At 38.9% G+C, this 23158-nt stretch overlaps 2 protein-coding genes across 2 annotated transcripts in view; one reads left to right on the forward strand and one right to left on the reverse strand.

Moving 5' to 3' along the window:
• Positions 1-270: 270 nt before the first annotated feature.
• Positions 271-2539, reverse strand: TAF7 (TATA-box binding protein associated factor 7). Its single transcript, XM_004452575.5, has 2 exons — positions 2288-2539; positions 271-1871 (listed from the first exon to the last, which is right to left on the reverse strand). Exon 2 carries the CDS (start codon positions 1800-1802, stop codon positions 753-755), a length of 1050 nt encoding a protein of 349 aa, XP_004452632.1. The 5' UTR covers positions 1803-1871; positions 2288-2539; the 3' UTR covers positions 271-752.
• A 7665-nt stretch (positions 2540-10204) lies between these two features.
• The window catches only part of LOC101435103 (protocadherin gamma-C4), a 182200-nt gene continuing 169246 nt past the window's right edge, over positions 10205-23158 (forward strand). The window contains exon 1 of the mRNA XM_071210278.1: positions 10205-12808. Within this exon, the coding sequence (XP_071066379.1) occupies positions 10388-12808 (2421 nt within the window). The 5' untranslated portion in view covers positions 10205-10387. The remainder of the gene's footprint in view (positions 12809-23158) is intronic.

The following is a 23158-nucleotide window of genomic DNA, read 5'->3' on the forward strand; positions in this document are numbered from 1 at the left end:
ATTGCCACTCATTTAAGCAGATAAATTTAGTTCTTTAAAAAAGGATACAAAAATTAAGGTAGCTTAGGAAGTATTTCCTAACCTCCAAATAAAGCAGGACTGGAAATTTAATATAATACAAAGATAACATTTCCCATTTTCTTTGCCCCTGACGTGTTCCTTTTTTTTAAAACCCAATATAACTGCTTCTTTACTGCAAAACAGGATCAAATTGCTCAGTCACTAAACCCCACCAAGAAACCACCTCTATTCATGGAAGAACAAGAGAGATTACAAGGTGAAATTAGTTGCTTTTATTCACTGTATTACAAATTTATGAAATGATTTGCATTTCTATATATGAAAACAACTGCTTTGAATAGCTGGGAAAACAGCTATAGCATGGGGGGGAAATGCAAACTAGCTTCACTGCCTCTTCTTATTGATCTCAGGTGACATCATAGAGAAGCAGTAATAGTTTCTAGCAAATAGAGAAACAAGAGCAAAGTCTTGCAGTGAAGCCAAGATTATGAACATTAAACTGTTCATTCCACTAATCCTACAAAAAAATCCTACAACTTTCCTACAACCATTTTTCTACCTATACAATCCTACTTCCTAGAGGAAAAACATCTAGCAAACCAAATTGGGAGACAAATAGGATAAATTCAAAAGAAGACAGTGTAGAGAAAAGGAACTACTGCAAGGTCATAACATACAGTCCCAGGTGTTTCTTTTATGTTGACCTTTCAGGAATGAAATTAAGTATCAAGTCACTTCTCTAGGAGTGATTCTAGCTCTTCTTGCAAAGAGCTAAGCTGCTCCTTTTCTCGGTCTTCCTTCTGTTTGAGTTCATCCAACACAGCCTGAAATCTGTTCTTGAGTGCCAGGTTTTCCACTTTCATGATGAGATCCTCCTGTCGTTTTGCCCTGTCCTGGGTCTCTTGGAGCTTGCCTTTCATATTATCAATCTGTTTTTGAATTCCCATAACCAGCTGATTGGTTCCCTCATTTTCTTGGTGCTGTTCATCTGACTCATTTAGCTTGTCCTGTAGCTGTCTCTCCAGATCCTCCTCAGTGTCAATGATGTTTATATCTTCTTCATCGTGATGATGTGTCTCATCTTCGTCTTCACTGCTGCTGCTGAGGTCATTGAATATCTCCCGAAGCTCATCATGTTCCAATGAGTCATGGCCCTGCCTATGAGCAGACATTCCTGGAGAGGAGATATCAAGGCCCTGATTTTCTGTCTCCTTTGTTTCGTCTTCAGCAATTATTTCCCAACGAGTACTGACAGCTTCTGCATCTGTACTCAGCAACCGCTTCACTTCCTTTTCCACATCTGGAGATTCAATATACTTCTTCTTTGCTGTCTTACGGAACCTTCTCTTTCTGACATTTTTTAGAGGCAGAGTAATTCCATGGTTCCAGATAAACTTTTTCTCTTTGTCCTTATCCTTTTTCTTGCTTGCTTTTGGATCAGTAATAGCAACTGGCTCTTCCACCGGAGGGTAGAGATCACCATCAACTGTCGATACAAGCATCTGACAGATATCAGCTGTCTTGTAAAAGGTTTTTTTATCAATGGTTTTCAAGCTTTCCATAACACAGGGCAGATCTACCAATTTTGAAGCCAATGGTACCCGGTCCACTCTGACGATCCCATGACGCCCATCAGGGTGTAATTCAATTGTCAGTCTGTCTTTCAGGTTGACATGGCCAGACTGTACTGCCCTCCTCACAGTTGAGGCATATTCTGAAGGTAGCCGTAGGATGAATTGGCTCTCTAGTTCATGAGGAGCATCATCTTTGTTCTTACTCATCTTTATTTCTTTGTGACTCGCGTCTCCTCTAATAAACACTTGTTTCACTAAAATGTTCCAAGTTACTCTCTGCAACAAGTCAAAAGGCCACCTTGTTATAAACTGTAATCGTTCATTACAAAGTGTTCTCAATAAAACAGCACTTAGGCGTCTATGTTGATTTAATTATGAATTAAGCCCCAAGTCTTTTCTCTAAATATGCTGTGACTGAATACCAGTCATTACTGACAGATTGGCTGATAAGCAGTTGTGTCCATTTGAATCTATTAGGTGCAATGCCAAGTTCCAACCTCTAGGTGCCGCTGCCGGACAATGTAGAGAACTAGTCAGCAGGAAAGCAAATGGCGGTTCCTGCGAAATGATTTTCGGCACAGAAAGTAATGTCCAGCAGACAGTAACGCCAGTAATCCCAATCCACAAACTCTCCCGGAACAAAATTATTCAAAAATGGGGCGCAGTGAGCTTTCTTCGCCTCGGGTACTTACAATCCACTGAAGATTATTAATTCAGCTTCTCCGCACCGGAGCGAGTGGAAGAGGAAGCCACTTGGAGCTAGGCGGCTGGGAACGGCACGTCTCTTTCTCGACTCCTTTCTTCTTCCCCGCGGTTAGCAAAGCGATTCGCTACCGATTACCGATGAAAGGGACCAGCATCGTCAGCTTTGAAACCCGCCGCAGTATACAGGTCAGGACTCTGCAGAACTCAGCCTGGAGACGCAGACTTATAGAAAAGAAAGCACTACGTCACGGCGCGGGGCGGTGCACGGCTTGAATGACAGGATGACCTGCGCCGAAGAGCGCGCGCATGCGCAATTGCGCTGCCCGGCGTGAAAGGCCAACTTTCGCGACAAAACGACTGTAAACCCCGTAAGGGATAAAAACCTTTCATAAATGACAATTACTTTGAAAAAACGCGGAGACCACGGTTCCGGGAGAGAGTTAGATCCGCCCTACCCCCATCCCACCACCCTTTTAAATCGGAACTTTGGCTTACCAGGGAACCGAATACCTCTAGACTTCCGGGTAGTTACCGGAGGTGAGAGCGTCAATGTGCGCAGTGTCTTTGCTTCAGAATCATCAAGGATGCTCCCCCAGAGCGAATCTGCAAGCCAGCATGGGAATTTATAAGTAATCCTGCAATGGGATTAAAAAACCCAAATCAATAGAGTGTGGAAGACGTGCTGTCCACTAAATAATTCAGAGTCTATTTTGTTAATTATGAAAATGTTTGAAGACATTCCTAGTTTGGAGGACTCCACGGAATCAGGAGTTATTTCGCTTTTTAATTTGTTGGACGTAGATATAGTGTAAACAGAAAATTAAGTGTTCTAGAGGTACCTGTTCTTTTAGGGTAGCATTATCTGACAGTCTGATTAAAGTAAAATATAATTGAAATAGTCCCTGCTTCTTCCAATAACATTTTTATGCGCCTGGAAACATTTGGATTTTTTTTTCACTACACCTCCACTATTTTACTGACTATTTTCTGTTGTCTCATCTGGGAGTGGTCAGGCATGCAGCAAGGCCTATTTATAGAATTGCCGAATAATATGCAACAGTTTCCACCTATTCCTACTTACTTCCATTTGTTTTAAATAGGATCGGCTTGGTTGAACAATGCGGTCATTTAGAATTTAATTTCTGTTAACAATTACACCTAAATTTAAGAGAATTCTTATCTGATTAACATTTCCAAAATTGTCTTATTTATATATTTATTGTTTCCCTCACCCTTGACTGAAAGCTCTGTGACAGGGATCATTTCTATCTTGTTAATCATTGTATCCTAGTGCCTAGTACACCACAACATAGGAGATACACAAAAGTCTGCCAGTTGGGTGGAACAATTGATCCAGCCAATTGTTCGTATGAAAGAACATAAATATGGGCTAAATCCTAAAATCTGAGAGAAAATACTTCCTTTTTCATCTCAAAATTAGATAGTCATTTTATGTCTCTAATACATATATAATATTTTCTGCTTTAGCCAAGGATAATACCAATTGTTATAAAGCAAAGGATATTTACTAATAGCGTATGCTATTTTGTTTAGATAGAAAATAGTTTAGCACTAGACGGATTTATTATGTTAACTTTGAAGAAGAAATTATGCCCTTCCAGATGACTGTACCCTATTTCTCTTTGTTCTACAATATGTTAAAGAATGTTAGCTGACTTATCTATAATTCCCAGGATTACCTATTTTCTCTTTATTGAAAAGGAAATTTTTCAATGTGCTTGTCTCTTGATTATACCTGATTTTACGTATTTTGCTGATAGAGGAGTTAAACAGGCTAGAATCTGCATAATGCTTTGTTTACCCATATAAAATGTGAAATCATGCTTATAAATGAAAATATATTATTTTCCATTTTAATTCCCTGTGCTTTGTGATGTTCAAATGCCCTTGTCACTGGAAGTAGCTTGAGATAACTACTATAAAATTCTGATATGCCAAAAGTATGATGGATTTTAGTTAGAAAATGTTAAATTGTTAGATAGTTTGAAATAACTAAAGGGATTAGCTGAAGTTTCCCTAAAGTATCTAGCTCCTTTAATCCTAAAACACATGATCTACTTTTGAGTTTAGCACATTTTCTTAATGCTTTTAAGTAGGGTGGGGAGAGATTATACTGACCCTAAAGCTAAGGTCTCTGCCACATCAGGATCACCTTAATGTCTATTAATAAATCCAGGTGTGATTTGTTTTCAAACCCATTAAACACACAGAAAAGCACAGACTCTGAATTGGTGAATTACCCTCCTATTTTTCTTCCATGGAATATCTGTGATACCAGTGAAACAAAGCTTTGGGGAAAGGACTAAGTTCTCCAGTGTGGTAACAAGTCCTTCAAAGACTTCCTACTTGTAATAAAGGAGTATGGTAATTAGGCTACTGGTAATCGTGTATTTTGAAATTTTCCTGTAATAAACTTTCAAGTCCCTTAAAGGGTTGCCTGCACTTTGAAGTTTAAAAAAATATATGCGATGAGAGATGTCCCATTTATATTTTGGAGTTAGAAATTTATAGGGGTGAAGAAATATCAGATATCCAAAAATAGGAAACTTATTTACTCTTACATCCCCATATGTTTTAAAGGTAAAAAGCAAATTAACTAAAAATATGTACAACAGTCTCCTGTGTCAAGTAGGAAGCTTCCTATAAGAAAAAAAACAATTAATGTATACTAGTTTAAGCAACAAGAAACCAGGTAGTCTTGAGTATCACTTGCCAGCAGAAATTTAATGTGAACCACTGATAAGAGCCACATATGTGATTTTAAATTTTCTTGTAGCCACATTAAAATGGTAAAAAGAAACAAGTGAAATGAAGTTAAATATTTTATTTAAACAAATACATGTAATACTATAATTTCAACATGTAATCAATATAAACATTGTTAAGCATGTATTTTACATTTTTATTGTTTAGTAACCCTTCAAAATCCCGTATTTTACCCTTACAGCACATCTCCAGTTGGAATAGGCACGTTTCAAGTGCTCAATGGCCACATGTGTCTGGTGGCTACTGTATAGGACAAGAGAGCTCTAGAGGTGTGATTGGTTATAGTCATGATGCAATCATGGCCTGGCACAATTTGCTTTTCTCTTCCTAATTTTAAAGAAAGAACCTTTGTTTCTACTTTTCTTTTTTTTTTTTTTTTAAGTTCTGCCCTCCTCTGCCTATAACTTTCAAAAGCTGGTCACTCTTGTAATCACAAGATACCTGCCAGCAGGAACTGGGAACTTCCTCCCTTGACTGTGGTAAGTTATGAGAGTGGCTCGCTCCCAACCAAAATCTTTCTTCCAATCCAATTAGATCAGCTTAGGCTATGTACCCACCCCTAGAACAATAACAGTCATTAGAGGAATACCGGATACCTGTGATTCTCAACCGAAGTGGAGGGAGACATCTGGTAATGTTTGAAGACATTTTTGGTGGAGCAAATTGCTACTGACATCTAGTGGGCAAAGGCCAGAGATACTGCTGAACATCATATACCACACAGGACAGGCCCTTACAACAACGAATTATCAGTTTAAAATGTCAGTAGTGGCCAGGTTGAGAAATCCTGCCCTTAACGAATTATAAACCTATATTCCTAAACCAAGCACTGCCAAGAAGAGAGAGATTACCATTGCTGGCTTAGATTTATCAGAATCCACTGCAGCTGTGACTTAGGTTCAGCTTCCCCTTAGGCACCACGGGGAGTAGACACTCGAACTGAGCAAGAAGCCCTGTGGATAAAGCAGATAGGATCTCTAACGAGGACTTCCAGGGCTACCGTGCGGCAGATATCACCGCGGGCCTCTGGGTGCCGCTGTCGGCCAGTCGGTGGCTGGAGGGAAGCGAAAGCATCCCCCTGGACAGTCTGACGCGGCGATCCCCGCAGGTTTTTTAAGAAACACATCAAGAGAGGACTCTGCAAGCTCTCTTTCCTGCTATCTGTTCCACATATTTTGGTCAGGAACGTCAGAATGCTTAATGAACCCAAAAGAGGCGCTGCGTTTTTTTTTTCGGCGCCCCCAGTTATCTGGGAACAACCGAGAAGAGATAGGGAAGGCGCGCGGAGCGGCAGGAAGCACTGCTTCCCTTCCTGCTTAGGGAACTGCGCCCCAGATGCTCCATGAGATTCCGGAGGAGATGGTCAAGGAGGGGGATCTCGCCAAAAATCTGGGGCTCGTTGTCTAGAAATGCACTGGTGAGTGCTGAGAAGAAACCCACGGGTAAGTGCTTTACCGCGAGGGAAGAACCTGAGAATGACCAGCTAGATGGAGCCGATATGCCAAAGGAAGACCCTAGGGCCCTTGCGTTTTATACACTCATCGAAGAGCCTACAAATATTTTTCATTTAACGTATTCATTCTGGATATAAATGATAACGTAAAGACTTTAAGACAGATATTTTGTTTTGGAAATCCTGGAAAATATCTTAATAGGAGCAAGATTTACACTTGAATCCGAGGTAGATTTGGACGCCGGCAGTAAATTTCAATACATTTATCGGATTAGTTTCAACAACCCACCTCCATCCCATCCCCTCCCAAGAAAAGGAGATCACTACGGCAGGAAAAATTCTGAATTCCTGGAGAAACCTGGGCTTGGAGGAGCAGAGGTACCACCACTTAATGCCAAGAGAAGGGGCAGAACAGCTTAGAGAAGGAAATGGGTTGTAGATGCCCATTACAGTCCTGGATGTTGAGTCGCAAGAAGTACAGCCAAGTCAGCCTGCAGAGAGCCTCCTTTTCACTTCTCCTTTGCATTCTTCCAGCAATCACCACCGACCTAGATGAGGCCCTTATTGCAGAGTTCTACCCTTTCCACACAATCGTACAGTCTGAAGATATTCAGCCTACTGTCCAATAACAACAGCACAATACTCAGTTTAGGAAAGTGGCAGTTAAAGCATGAAGTAGAAGGAAAGAGTGGGGACAATTTGATGGCCCTTTCCAGAGTTGTGGTTGAAATGGATGTAGGGAACTCTAATGCAGTGCAGGAGACTTTCATCTGGGTATCTAGTCCTATTAGAAACAACACTGAACTGCCCTAGCCAAAGCAACAGGACCGAAAGAACTGCTTTACTGGAGAGGTAAAAATTATTGTAGAGACAAATGATCTGGCTAGCAAAAATTTCACCTCCAAGATTATGGAACTCATTGTAAACTACTGACAGATGGAATCCTAAACTGGGAGCAGACCCTGAAGTACAATGTTACCATGACAGCCACAGACAAGGGCAACCTGTCTCTCTCCTCTCCCACAAGCATGACTCTACATCACCGGCATCAACAAAACCGCTCCGTGGGGAGCAGTTGTGGTTCAAGCAGTTGAGCTCTTGCCTCCCACATGGAAGGTTCGGTTCGGTTCCTGGTGCCTCCTAAAAAAAACAAACGACAAGCAAAACAAAGGGAAAAAAAACTCAGGGAAGCCGATGTGTCTCAGTGTTTGAACTCCAGTTTCCCACATACAGTTTGGTCCAGTGGCTGAGAATACTCGCCCTGAGAGCCCGTTGTTGTGCACTTTTGCACTTCGGATCCTGATCGTACCTCCTACCTCACTGTGGCCTGGTGCTGCAGGCGCTATGGTCCATGTGTCAGTGAGCGCAGAGCTGAGTGTTGTTCACAGAGCCTACCTTTGAACTGACTACGGGCTCACGACCAGGGTTCAACACTGCTCAGTGTCATCCTGAGCCTGCCTGCGATGGTGGATGACTGTGGCAAAAGCACACCAAGGACCATACTCACGATGCTGGAGGCCAACAGCGGGGCCCATGTCGACGAAGTGTCACGTACAGCACCATACAGCCCAGCTAGCTGGTTATCAAGGTGGACCCGACTGGGGCACAGCGCCTAGCTGCCCTGCCACATGCCACATGCTGCCAGCCAGCTAACCACCGCCGTTCAACCTGGGGACATGCACTGGTGAGGTGCACTTCGCGACCACAGGCCAAAGAGACGCAGCCTGCCAGCCCTTGCTGATCGCGTACCAGCAGCGACAGCCGTGGTCACGCTGCACGTGGTCTTTGTTGACAGCTTGCAGGAGCTGCGGCCGAGCCCCAGTGATTGCCCCATACCCTCTGACCCCGTACCTACTTGGGGGTGACCTTAGCCTTTATTTCAGCTCATTTTCTCCTCACTGTGACTCTACCGATCACCTTGCACCAGCAAAGCTTTTAAAGCCCCACAGTAAAGGACAGTTTTCAACCTGGTTCTACTCCAAGTCTGGATATGGAGTTGCCAACCACTTCATCAAAGGAAATTTGCCCACCATTGATGTGTGGATTCTGATGTTGCAAAATGTTAATTCCTTCACGTGGGCTCCAGAAACCTCTTTCAACTGGATATTCACTGTAGTACTACTAATGAAACCTTAAATATTACATTGGATTCAAATGTCTTTCCATGTGAGTTTTAACATTTTTGTTTTCTAAATATCGTCCTTTTATAAGTCAATCCACTTTTCAGTTGTTGGTGGAGAGGGATCTACAAGTTTACTTGCTAGTTTCTATGTACACTTTGATTTGCCTTAATAGACTGGTCAGTTCTTTGGGAGAATATTTGTGCTATTAATGTATGTTTTTGAAAAGTTATATTTCCTTTTAAAGAATTCTTTCCTTGCAATACTGAAGGGGGTTTACTGTATCTTTAAATTTCTACCTTTGGGTTCCATCCACTTGTCTTTGAGAAGCTGAGAAATTGTAGGTTTGATTTAGAGAAGATGAGAAATGCTTCCTCCAAGAACTGTTATTATGGCCTTTGATTCTTTCCTTTTTTCCCTCATTTTCCTGACCCTTCTCAGACGTGGTGACCATGGGTCGGTTGCCAGTCTCTGGTAACTGTTCCTGAAAATGTCAAACTCTGAAGTACAGGGGACATTCTTCTCTAAGTTTGGAGTAAAGATAAATTGCTGTAAGCCTGAGACATTTTAGCTAGTAACCTTTTACTAATCTTATAATGGGTAGAAGAAAGAAAGCGCTGTCCCCTTTTTCCTCGTTTAAAAATACTGCTATGTCTGAAAACCAACTTCCCTTGGGGAAATTATTAACTGTGATTATACAGTAGTACATATTATTCTAATAGCCTGCCTAAAAATAAAGATGTGACTTTTTTTTTCTTTTTGGTTTTGAGGAATATCACTACCTCTACCATCCCTAACATTTGAATCTCAATTATATATTCATGTGATGTTTGTCCAATAAAATTCCAAGAGCTCAATGTTATTTTATTCAAAGTATATTACTTATGGATAAATGAAAGAACTCTTTAAAAACACATGTAATATGTAGCCACTCCAAAAAAGAGGAAAAATAAGGCTAGCATAAAATATACCATTCAAAATTGCAAGGTTTCTGGTACTATTCAGAGCATAATGGAAAGGAAATGGGTGGTCCAAGTTTTAAAAAATCTAACATTCTAAAACTGTTTTCCCTCAAATTTTTTTCCTTCCTCCAGTCAGAGGAAAGCTGCCCTGGCTTATGTGGCCTGGAAAAGTGTCAAGTGGTCTATACTACAGAAGAAGTGGAAGGATGGTTTTGTCCTCTTTATAGTTTTAGACAGCTCTGTGCTTCCCCCTGAATAGCAAACAGGGAAAACAGACGCTTGGTAAACTGCGATTCCACTGAATATTGCAATTTAGCAACATTTGGGTATTTTTAATTAGTGGACATGATTAATTAATTGATTGGTTAAATGGGCATGATATTTTCTCCTTTTTATACACATATCATAGGATGATTATTACCTTGCAATAAACTAAGACTTAAAAGATCAGATTAATGAGAAGATAACGTATTATCTAGGTGAGTGCAGTAACTGGTTAGGGCTCTGGGCGCCGCTGTTCACCAGTCTGGGAGAGACATGCAACACACGCACACGTACGCACCCCACCCCCCTAACTAGCTTGTGCCTCTGAGAATTTGAACCACTGCCAGAACGAAATCAGTCTTCCTGAGGCTTCCCTAACCCTACTTCTGGACGACCCTCCTCCCTGAATTCTCCTGAAAATACAGGTAATTTAAGCTCAGAACAGCAGAGATACAATACCCTTGGTACCCGACTGGAGGAAAACTACGACGCGCGAGTTCAATGGCGGGTCAGCCCAAGCTGCCCGTCTGCAGCGGGCTGGTCGTGCTGTGCCTTTTTCTGGGGCTGTTGTTGGAAACCGGAGCGGGGAAGATCCACTACTCAGTGCCAGAAGAGACAGACAAAGGTTCCTTTGTGGGCAACATCGCCAAGGACTTGGGGCTACAACCCCAGGAGCTGGCGGAGCGCAGGGTCCGCATCGTCTCCAGAGGTAAGACTCAGCTTTTTGCTCTCAACCCGCGAAGCGGCAGCTTGATCACCGCGGGCAGGATAGACCGGGAGGAGCTCTGCGCTCAGAGCTCGAGGTGTCTGGTGAATTTTAGCATCCTGTTAGAAGATAAAATGAAGCTTTTCCCTGTCGAAGTGGAAATAATTGATATTAATGACAACAGTCCCCGATTCCAGTTAGAGGAAATGGAAGTTAAAATGAATGAAATAACCACTGTGGGTACCCGGATCCCTCTACCTTTTGGGCAAGATCTGGATGTGGGGATGAACTCGCTCCAGAGCTACCAGCTCAGCACCAATCCTCATTTCTCCCTGGATGTGCAACAGGGAGATGATGGGCCCCAGCACCCAGAGATGGTGCTGCAGAGGGCCCTAGACAGGGAAGCAGAAGCTGTCCACCACCTCGTCCTCACTGCCTCTGATGGGGGCGACCCAGTCCGCTCAGGGACCCTCCACATTCGAGTTCAGGTGGTGGATGTAAATGACAACCCTCCAACGTTTACTCAGGCACAATATCATATAAGTGTCCCTGAGAACGTGCCGCTGGGCACTCAGCTGCTGGTGGTAAATGCCACGGACCCAGATGAGGGAGCCAATGGGGAAGTAACATACTCGTTTCACAATATAGACCACAAAGTGGCCCAAATATTTCAATTGGATTCTTACACAGGAGAAATATTAAATAAAGAACAACTGGATTTTGAAGAATACCAAATTTATCCAATGGAACTTCAAGCTCAGGATGGTGCTGGGCTCATGGCCAGAGCTAAGGTGCTGGTCAAAGTTCTGGATGTGAATGATAATGCCCCAGAAGTGACTGTCACCTCTGTCTCCACTGCAGTACCAGAAAACTTTCCTCCCGGGGCCATAATTGCTCTTATCAATGTGCATGACCAGGACTCGGGAGACAATGGTAGAACAACATGTTCCATTCCTGGAAACCTGCCCTTTAAATTAGAAAAGTTAGTTGATAATGATTACCGTTTAGTAACAGAACGAACACTGGACAGAGAACTCACCTCTGGGTACAACATCACAGTGACTGCAACAGATCAGGGAACTCCAGCTCTATCTACAGAAACATACATTTCACTGCTAGTGATGGACATCAATGACAACCCACCTGCCTTTGCCCACACCTCCTACTCTGCCTACCTTCCTGAAAATAACCCCAGAGGGGCCTCCATCTTCTCTGTGATTGCCCATGACCCCGACAGCACTGAGAATGCCCGAGTCACTTACTCCCTGGTAGAAGACACCATCCAAGGAGCACCCCTGTCCTCCTACTTCTCCATCAACTCAGACACCGGAGTCCTATATGCTCTGCAATCCTTCGACTATGAGTTGATCCACCACTTGGAGTTGTGTATGACCGCCCGCGACAGCGGGAACCCACCGCTCAGCAGCAATGTGTCTCTGAGCCTGTTCGTGCTGGACCAGAACGACAATGCACCCGAGATCCTGTATCCCGTCCTCCCCACCGATGGCTCCACCGGTGTAGAACTGGCGCCACGCTCCGCAGAGCCTGGCTACCTGGTCACCAAGGTGGTGGCGGTGGACAGAGACTCAGGACAGAACGCCTGGCTGTCCTACCGCCTGCTCAAGGCCAGCGAGCCGGGGCTCTTCGCCGTGGGGCTGCACACGGGCGAGGTGCGCACGGCGCGGGCCCTGCTGGACAGAGACGCGCTCAAGCAGAGCCTGGTGGTGGCCGTCCAGGACCACGGACATCCCCCCCTGTCGGCCACCGTCACGCTCACCGTGGCCGTGGCCGACAGCATCCCAGACGTGCTGGCCGACCTGGGCAGCTTCAAGACCCCCGCCGACCCCGACGAGTCCGATCTCACGCTCTACCTGGTGGTGGCCGTGGCCGCCGTCTCGTGCGTCTTCCTCGCCTTTGTCATCGTGCTGCTGGCGCTCAGAATGCGGCGCTGGCACAAGTCGCGGCTGCTCCAGACTGCGGGAGGCGGGTTGGCGAGCGTGCCCGCGTCGCACGTCGTGGGCGTGGACGGGGTGCGGGCTTTCCTGCAGACCTATTCCCACGAGGTGTCCCTCACCGCGGGCTCGCGGACGAGCCACGTGATCTTCCCGCAGCCCAACTACGCGGACACGCTCATCAGCCAGGGGAGCTGTGAGAAGAAGGATTTGCTCTCGGCACCTCCGTCTGTACTTGAAGGAAAAACGGAAACATTTTCTCAGGTAAACCCGTTGTAGCGAGTTGGTAAGCTAATTTGGTTATTTGTTTTTAAATTCTGATTTTATTTACTTGCTTTCACTCCTTACTACACACAGTTCTATTACTGTATATCCTTGCAGATTTTTATTACAAATTCCAGAAAATTATGAGCTGTTCTATGTGTTTTTAACCAGGCATACTTATAATTGTCCTTGCATTGGAAAAGAGATCTGTAATCATAACACAGATGGTTTGGAAGAGTATGGTGAAGGTCCTATCTCCATTGTGGAAAGAGCACTGCAATAGAAGCAAGGAGATCTTGCCTCTAACGTTTTATTTGCCTTTGGCCAGAGCATTTTGTCATTCTGGGTTTACAATCCTTTTTTATGGAAAGAATGATTCTAGACTGGAAATCGTCCTCAACTTCCTTTCTGCTTTAAATTTGATTCTTGTAAATTTCATTCATCTTTTTTCCTTTCATGGCTCTTTGAAATCAGTAGATTACATCATCCTTTCTCACCAAAACTTAAATTTTTTTCCTGAGCTTACATGTGGTATGGAAAGTGGATCATGAGTTACATTTTTATATGACCCTCTCTGGTACAACTTCAAGCATGTGATATTAAGAAATTTATATTGGTCATGTTACTTCAGGGAGATGTTTACAGTGTACTGCTGCTCATGTTAACTTTGTGTGCCAACTTTTTGAAAAAGCTGTTGTTCCTTGAGGAAATGGGTATACACATCAGAAAATGTCTAGATACAGTCTTTTATGTGGACAGGTTAGCAGACTTTCCTTAATAATTAATATCATCAATATAGTCAATTATGTTTTTATAATTTTTTATATTCTTAAAAAACCATAAAGACTTTCCAGTTACTCTAACTTATATTTAAAAATAAAAAGCCCAACAGTGTTTACATGACTAATATTGTTTTTAAATTTCCTTATAAATACCTGCTAATTCATGCCTGAACTTAATATAAATATAATCTTTCAAGGTGCTGTGGTATTTTATTTGGGGACATATATGGAAAAGTAAAGATTATCTAAAGTAGTATCTATAGTTGTGTTAATGCATGATTATGGAATTCTATATAAGCTGTACATTTAAATTATTAAATAGCTTAGCCCTTTACTTAATATTTTATTATGAAATATATTATCCATGCTAGAATATCCTCATGTTTAAGTAATTTATTAAGTGAAGGAATAAAATGAGCAACATTAAAGTTACTGTGCAGTTTGAAAAATAGTTTTGAAGTCTCCTTACTTTTGCATTGTGCTTGTAATGAAACAACTAACAAAAATTCCATTTTAATGTAAGTGTTCACAAGAAGACCATAAAGGTGTAAGTGCATGCTTTCATATACTTCCATGCTCCAATAAATTACCAGGATAGGCTTTTTTTTTTCAAAGTGGAAAGTAAAAAAGCAGAGTCAAATAAGAGATAAATATCTAAATGGACCAGAGATAGAACAGAATCTCCCATAGTCAAAAGCTATTGAAATTATAGTCTTCAACTTAGATGATTGCTTCAGGCTAGACAAGGGAACTGAGGCAGGCTTACTGCTTGGATCCCAAATAAGCAGTGAGATCTCTCATCTAGTGAAAAAGTGAGTGTTATATAAAGATGCTGCCTACTAATTCTTGTGATTATGCCTTGTTGCAAATTGCAGATCAAGGAAGAGAGTTGGACACAGATGCTGGCTACAGGCAATGAACATTAAGCCTCTCAAATTGAGCTGTCGTATAGATAATATCACTGCTGCACAGGAAACCCAAAGCACTACTAAAGACCGAGTTATGGCCTAGGACTTAGGATCAGATAGAAGCTATTTCAAAACCATTAGAGACAGAGCACTAAACCCAGGAGGGAAGTAGACAGGGAGAGAGAGTGGGAGAGGGAGCAAATTTAATAAACAAAGATCTTTCCCTTAAAATAAAAGTGCAAACTAAAATTATGAAACATACGAATAAATCAAATGCTAAGAAAATGTCAGAAGCATCAATCAGAACATATATTTACACCAGCTGAAATAAGTTTTATAGAAAAGTCAATACTTATAATGTAATTATGTTGAAATGCTTTATGAGATAAATGGAGGAATATTTATTATAATAATAACAATATTTAATGAACAAAAATTAAATGAAAGAGCATACTAAAAAGGACAACTAGGAAACTGATTAAATTATAGCTATTAAAGTAAAAGGAATACTCAATAATTGGGATAAAATCAGATTGGACACAATTGAATATAAGATTAGTGAACTGTAAGATTGTTGGAGAAATTTGCCCAGAACACAGAATTAAAAGATCATTAATGGGGAAAAAAAAGACCATTAATGTGGTATATGGGAACCTCATATTTTTTAATATGACATTTTGTATGATTTAGGTATCTTTTTTAAAAAAGATAATAAAAAATAACATTAAAATAAATTTATAAAACTGCCATTAAGAAATGAAAAACAGATGTAAAAGTTCCAACATACATGCAATTAAAATTGCAGAGGAACAAAAAAGGAGAGAATATCACAAAGCAAAATTTTAAATTATAAGAGCAAATCCACAATGGAAGTACTGAGAGTATAATCTCATTACCAAACAGAAAATAAAAATAAAAATCCACACTTTGACATACAACAAGAATAAGAAAAATTCTTAAAGGCCATTGGAGACAAAACAGAATACCTACAGAATAATGAAAGTTTGCTGACAGAAAATTTCTAATTAGTGGCAATTAATTCTAGATACAATGGAAAAGTGTTTTTGAAGTGTTAAACAATAAAAAGCAATTTAGAACTGTACAGGCATTTAAACCAACATTTTAGTAAGAACTAATTAAACACATTAATATAGTTTTGGAAACAAGTGAGGGCAATACATAGAGATATATTCATATATTCCAAGATTAGGAGCTAATTAGTGAAAGCCTTTTGTTAAAAAGCATTTACAAGATGAATTTAGCAGGAAGAAAAGTGATCCCTAAAATAAGGTTTCAAATACAAGAAAGAATAGTGAGAATAGATTGAAAATATGTAGTGAAATTTAATTACCTGCTCACTGTAAACATAACTGATTTTTTTTGCATACTAAAAAATATTACACGAAAATGCTTGTCAACAATAACAAGTGGAGATTGTGTGTTGTGCTTTGCTTTAAGAGGAGGATTGGAATATTCAATGGCTTAAGGGCTTTGATGGAAAATAGGCAGTTAATATGTTAAAATGTAACAGTAATAAAGAATAGAATCCAATGCATATTCCAAACTAACACATGTAAAAAAAGAAATGTAAAATCCAACAAAAGGCAAACATTTTTAAAGATAAAAACATAATGACAAAAAAGTCTACGGTATTTTAACATTTTATCAGAATATATAAGTAACCACAAAATATGTATTTACATATTATTCACCTACTAAAAGACAGAAATTGACAAATTTGTATAACTTTAAAAATCCGCCTATATTCTGCTTATAAGATACATGCCTAAAATAAAATTACACTGAAATATTGAAAATAAATTAATGTTGATTTAAAGTCTTCATTAAAATATTAACAAATCCTATCCACTACATATTTAAAGATAATACTTAAAGTTTGTGACTAAATAGGATTGATCTCAGGGATTCAAGGATACTTCAATATTTTAAAAATTGAATAATATGAAACTCCAGATTAATAGATTAAATATTTAGAACCATGTCATCATTTCAACAGAGTCAGCATAAAGCTCTTGAGAACATTTGACACTTGATTAAAACCTTTTAGCAAACTAGTTATGGGCGGAAATTTCCTTAACCTGATAAAGAGTATCAGTCAAAAACAAAGAAGATGTCATTCATAATGTGAAAATCTGAAGCACTCTCACTAAAAATCTGAAGCACTCTTACTAACACTGAGGGACAAGACAGCAGTGTCTATTATATCATCTCCAGAAATTACAAGTGGAACTAACCAATGTAAATAGTCAAGAAAATTAAATAAGAGGTATGTAAATTGGGTTGGAAAAGACAAAATTATTCTTAGCATACATCATTTCTTCTATTTAGAAAATTTCAATTGACTATATAAATGAAATTATTAGAACTAATAAAAGAGTTCCATAACATTGCAGAATATGTAATCAACATATAAAAAATCAATAGTTTATCTATTCACCAGTAACAAGGAATAAAAAAATAAAGAAGAACAAAAGGCCCAATTCCCCAAGACCAAAAAAACTATAAAGTGCCATACAAAATAACATATTCAAGAACTTCATAGAAAAAATTAACAAAAAATATTGAAGAAGACATGCATAATCAAAAGATTATTAAAACTTTGTCAACTCTCCAAAACTAATCTATAAATTCAACACAATTCCAATTAAAAGACAAGGGTATTTTTCCTAAGTGATTCTAAAATGTACATGGAATAGCAAAGGTATAAGAAAAGTCAAAACAATTTTGTAGAAAAAAATGAATTGGAGGAAATCTCCCTGTTAGATAAAGTTATAGAAGCTAAACAGAGTATGTTGCCATGGCAATAGACAAAGAAAAAGGAATAAATTGCCCACCAAAAAAAAGCCACATATATATGGCAATTTGATCTATAGCAAAGTGGCATTACAAATCAGAGAGTAAGAAATAATAAATACTTCTGGGATGGCTGGTTATTTGTGTGAAAAATATATATATCCCTACTTCACACAATACGAAAAATTAATTTAACGAAAGTTAAAGACTGAAAAGTGAAAAACGAAACTTTTAAGCTTTTAGAAAACAGATGCTAACATCATAATTTTAGAATATACTAGATGGTAAAATCACAAATCATAATGGGAGAGAAACAATAATTTGAACAATATTAAAATTTAAGCCTCTTTATAAAAATGACACCATAAATGAAGTGAAAACACAATGCAGAAACAGGGAAATATAGCTGTAGCCTCTATAAAGGACAAAGAATTTTTATCTAAAATACATAATGAATTTCCCCAAATTAAAATTTTTGAAGAAGAAAAAAGAATCAAAGGATATGAATAGGAAAGTCACTGGAGAATAACCAGTAAATATGAAAAGATGTTTACCCTCACCATTAATTATAAAAATGTACATTTAAAAATGAGTTACATTTTTATACTCATCATTGACAAAATTATTTGCCTGACAGTACCAAAGTTTAGCAAGGATAGAGAAATATATCTTGTTGTCAAAAGTGTAAGTCACTAAAATCATTTTGAAAAACAATTTGGCAGTATCTACTGATATTCAAACTGTGTTACATTGGTGGCCCCCCAATAAGCCACTCCTTCCAATATTCATACCTTCTACAGTTCCCTCCCTTTCCATCTGGGCTGGTTTTATGACTCCCTCTAACCAATAATATGTGGCATAAATGAAACTGTCAGTTCCAGCTAAGACTTAAGAAGTACCAACAGCTTCTGCTTTTGTATTTTGGGAAGCCCTAAATTTCTCCCTGTTGGAGATATCATGTGGGAAAACTACATGGAGGGGCCATGTGAAAAGTGAGGTCACCAGACTACATAGAAGAGAATCATTCTGAAGTCTCAGCACACCAGCTGAAGCCAGTCCCCACATGACCCCCATTCCAATGATGCCACAAGGCCAGCAGAAGAACTGAAAAATCTGATACCAGCCCATATTGAAGAATATTGAACAAATGAAACCATGTTGTTTTAAGATACTAAATTAGTGGGTGATTTATTATACAGCAAAGGTAACCAAAGCAATATGCATACAATTATACCCAGCAATTCCATTTTCAAGTTAATATCCTAGACCTAGAGAAATTTGTACATGATGAGACATGTCCAGTGTTCATTGCCTCAGTGTATGCAATAGTAAAGAAGGAAGGGAGGGAGGGAAGGAGGGAAGGAGAGAGAGAGGGAAGGAAGGAAAGGAGAGAGGAAGGGAGAAGGGAAAGGAAGGAAGAAAAGAAAGAAGAAAAGAAAAAAGAGCAAGCTGGAAATCAATAACAGGTGGGAAAGGGAAAATTCACAAATACATAGAGATCAAACAAAACATTCTTAAATAATCAGTGGGTCAAAGAAGAAATTGCAAGAGACATCAATAAATATCTTGAGATGCATGAAAACTAGAACACAAAATATCAAAACTCATGATATACAGAGAAGGCAGTGCCAAGAAGGAAGTTCCTAGCCCTTGATGCTTACATTAAAAAAATAAGAGCTAAAGTCAAAGACCTACCTGCACACCTGGAGGAACCAGAAAAAGAATAGCAAACTAATCCCAAAGCAAGCAGAAAGAAAGAAATAACAAAGATTAGACCAGAAATAAATGAAATTTGGAATAAAAAACCAATACAGAAAATCAACAAAACCAAAAGTTGTTTATTTGAGAAGATCAATAAAATTGACAAACCCTTAGGTAGACTGACGAAAAGAGAGAAAGAAGATGCAAATAAATACAATTAGAAAGAAGGGGGACAATACCACTGATCCTGCAGAAATAAAAGAGATCATAAGATTATGCTATGAACAACTGCATGATAACAAATAGACAAGGATGATGAAATGGACAAATTCCTAGAATGCATGAACAACCCCATTGACCCTAAAAGAAATAGAAGACCTCAGCAAGCGAATCACAAGTGAAGATATTGAAAGAGTCATCAAAAAACTCCCCAAAATGAAAAGCCCAGGACCAGATAGTTTCACAGGTGAATCCTACCTATAATGTAAAGAAGATCTAATACCAATCTTGCTCAAACTCTTAAAAAAAAAATTGAATAGAGGGAATGCTCCCAAACTCATTCTATGAAGCCAATATTACCCTAATACCAAAGCCAAGTAGTGGTATTATGAAAAAAGGAAAATTACAGACCAATTTCACTAATGAATATAGATGTAAGAATCCTCAACAAAATATTTGCTAACTGAATCCAAAAGCACATTAAGGGAAGAGGATGTGACTCAAACAATTGGGCTCCCATCTACCATATAGGAGGTCCAGGGTTCAATGCCCAGAGCCACCTGGTGAAGGCATGCTGGCTCATGTGACGAGCTGGCCCACACAGAGTGTTGGCCTGTGTGGAGTGCTGCCCCATGCAGGAGTGCTGGCTGACGCGGAAAGCTGGCGCAGCAAGATGATGCAACAAAAAGAGACACAGAGGAGAAAGAATAAGAGATGCAGAAGATCAGGGAGCTGAGGTGGCGCAAGGGAATTATCACCTCTCTCCCACTCCTGAAGGTCCCAGGATCAGTTCCCCAAGCTGCCTAATGAGAATACAAACAGACACAGAAGAACACATAGCAAATGGACACAGAGAGCAGACAATGGAGGGAGGGGGGAGAAATAAATAAATAAATAAAATTTTCTTAAAAAAAAAAAAGAAGCACATTAAAAGAATTTTACACTACAATCAAGTGGGTTTTATACCAGGTATGCAAGGGTGGTTCAATATAAGAAAATCAATCAGTATAATATACCACGTTAATAAACTGAAGAAGAAAAATCACATGATTATTTCAATCAATGTAGACAAGGCCTTTGACAAAATACAACATCCTTTCTTGATTTAAAAAAATATTCTGAAAGATAGGAATAGAAGGAAACTTCCTCAATATGATAAAGTACATACATGAAAAACCCACAAATAATATTGCATTCAATGGAGAAAGAATGAACACTTTCACACTGAGATCGAAAACAAGACAAGGATTCCCACTCCCTCCACTGTTATTAGATACGGTGCTGGAAGTTCTAGCTAGAGCAATTAGGCAAGAAAAAGAAATAAAAACACCCAAATAGGGAAAGGAGAAGTAAAACTTTCGCTGTTCACTGGTGATATCATCTTATACTTAGAAAATCCAAAAAAAAAAAAAACACAAGAAAGCTACTAGATTAAATTTATTTACAGATTCAACACAATTCCAATAAAAATTCAAACAGCCTTTTTTGCAGATTTGGAAAAGGCAATTATCAAATTTATCTGGAAGGGTAAGAGCCCCTGAATAGTCAAAAATATCTTTAAAAAGAAGACCGAAGTTGGAGGACTCTCACTTTCTGACTTTAAAGTATATTACTTAGCTACAGTGGTAAAAACCATATGGTACTGGCATAAAGATAGACTGATCAATGGTTACAAATTGGGAGTTCAGAAATAGACCCTCACATCTGTAGTCAACTGATTTTTGACAAGGCTGTCAAACCCAGCTGGGTCAGAAAAGTCAACTCTACAAATGGTGCTGGGAGAACTGGATATTCATATCTAAAAGAAAGAAAGAGGACCCCTATCTCACACCTTTTACAAAAATTAACTCAAAATGGATCAAGGACCTAAATATAAAAGCTAGAACCATAAAACTCCTAGAAGAAAATGTAGGGGAACATCTTCAAGATCTTGTAGTAGGTGGTAGTTTCTTAAACCTTACACCCAAAACGTGAGCAATGAAATAATAAATAAATAAATGATACCTCCTCAGAATTAGACACTTTTGTGTTTCAAATTACTTTGTTGAGAAGGTTAAAAGGCAGCCTACACAATGGGAGAAAATATTTGGAAACCACATACCCGATAAGGGTTTGATGTCCATGTTACATAAAGAGATCACACAACTCAAATGATAAAGACAAACAATCCAATTAAAAAGAGGCAAAAGATGTGAATAGACATTTTTTCCAGAGGAAATACAAATGGCCAGAAAGCACATGAAAAGATGTTTAACATCCCTGGCATTAGGGAAATGCCGATCAAAACTACAATGAAGTATCATTTCATGCCTTATAGCATGGCCATTATTAAAAACAGAAAACAAAAGCAAAAAACAAAAAACAAAAAAAAAAACAGACCAGTGTTGAAGAGGATGCGGAGAAGTGGCAACACTCCTTCACTGTTGGTGGGAATGTAAAATGGTGTCACCTCTGTGGAGGACAGTTTGGCAGTTCCTCAGGAAGCTAAATATATAAACTGCCGTATCAAACATCAGTCCTGCTACTAGGAATATATTCAGAAGAACTGAAAGCAAGGACACAAACAGATATTTGCACAACGATGTTCATAGCAGCATTATTCACAATTGCTAAAAGATGGAAACAACCTAAGTGCTTGTCAACTGAAGAATGGGTAAATGATGTGTGGTATAGACATATGATATAATGCTATTCAGTTGTAAGAAGAAATGATCTTGGGAGGCTTATGACAACATGGATGAACCTTGAGGATATTATGTTGAGTAAAATAACCCAGACACAAAAGGATGAATATTGTATAGTCTCACTGATATGAACTAAATATGATGAGTAAATTTACGGATTTAAATTATAGAGTATGGTAAGTAGGAGACAGAATGTGGGTTAAGAAAGTGGAGTTGATGCTGAATGTATGTAGAATGTTTAATAAAGTTGATTGTAAGTAAGTGGAAATGGATAGAGGTGATGGTAACACATTATAATCAGTATAACTAACACTGCTTATTCATAAAAGTGATCATTGTTGAAAGGGGTAATCTAGGGAAGTAAACGATATTTGAAAGACAGCTAGAGGATAATCTAGGGACTGTATAATATAGTAATTTTGGTGGTAGATGGGAATTGTGATTAATAATAAAAATACAAGAGTATTTCTCTATTACAAGGTATTATGAATATGGTGATCCATGGGGAAAATACAACTAATGTAACATAAAGACTATAGTTAACAATAATATTGCAATATTTTTGTAGCAAAGGCAGAATGTTTCAATGCTAAAGGTAAAATAAAAAGAATACTGGATTTAGTTTTATGAGATGTGAATATGATCAAGCTTTTTTTTTCTTTCATTTTTTCATTAACAAGAAGACTTGGTCATGTCATTTGACCAATCTGTGCTCATTTGTTCAAATTTCAGAACACTGAAAAACAATTGAGTTTGTTTGGGGGACTGAAAAAGATAAATGTACCTGGACAGGATTTTTTAAGGTGATGCTTCCATACTGAGCTGCCTTTTGTCAGTTATTTTATTTTTTAAGTTTAAATAAAGCTTTAAAAATGAACATTATCAACATAATTAAATATAAAAAATGTTATGTTGAGGAAAGAGTACATTGCAAAATAAGTATGGCATGATACTATTTTTATTCATTTGAAGAGGGAAAATCTATTTTTATGGCTACATGAATACATAGCAAGGAAAGGAAACATGCATGGGAATAATAAATGCTTTATCCAGGATGGCGATTATCTTGAGAGAAGGGGAATGGGATTGTAATGAAGGAGTGGTGCTAGAAGGATTCTTCTTTTCCTGTAGGTTTGTTTTTTAAAAATTGATCTCCAAAAAACTACAGCCATGATTGTTTCAAGCAAGCATCATCAATGGTGAAAGCTTGTTTAAAAACAAGTTATTTACGTAGACTCAAAG

Source organism: Dasypus novemcinctus, chromosome 2 (genome assembly GCF_030445035.2).
Source record: "Dasypus novemcinctus isolate mDasNov1 chromosome 2, mDasNov1.1.hap2, whole genome shotgun sequence".
Taxonomy (NCBI): Eukaryota; Metazoa; Chordata; class Mammalia; order Cingulata; family Dasypodidae; genus Dasypus; species Dasypus novemcinctus.

Coding starts and splice junctions, on each gene's coding strand:
- TAF7 (XM_004452575.5), bottom strand. CDS start 1,802: ATGAGTAAGAACAAAGATGATGCTCCTCATGAACTAGAGAGCCAATTC.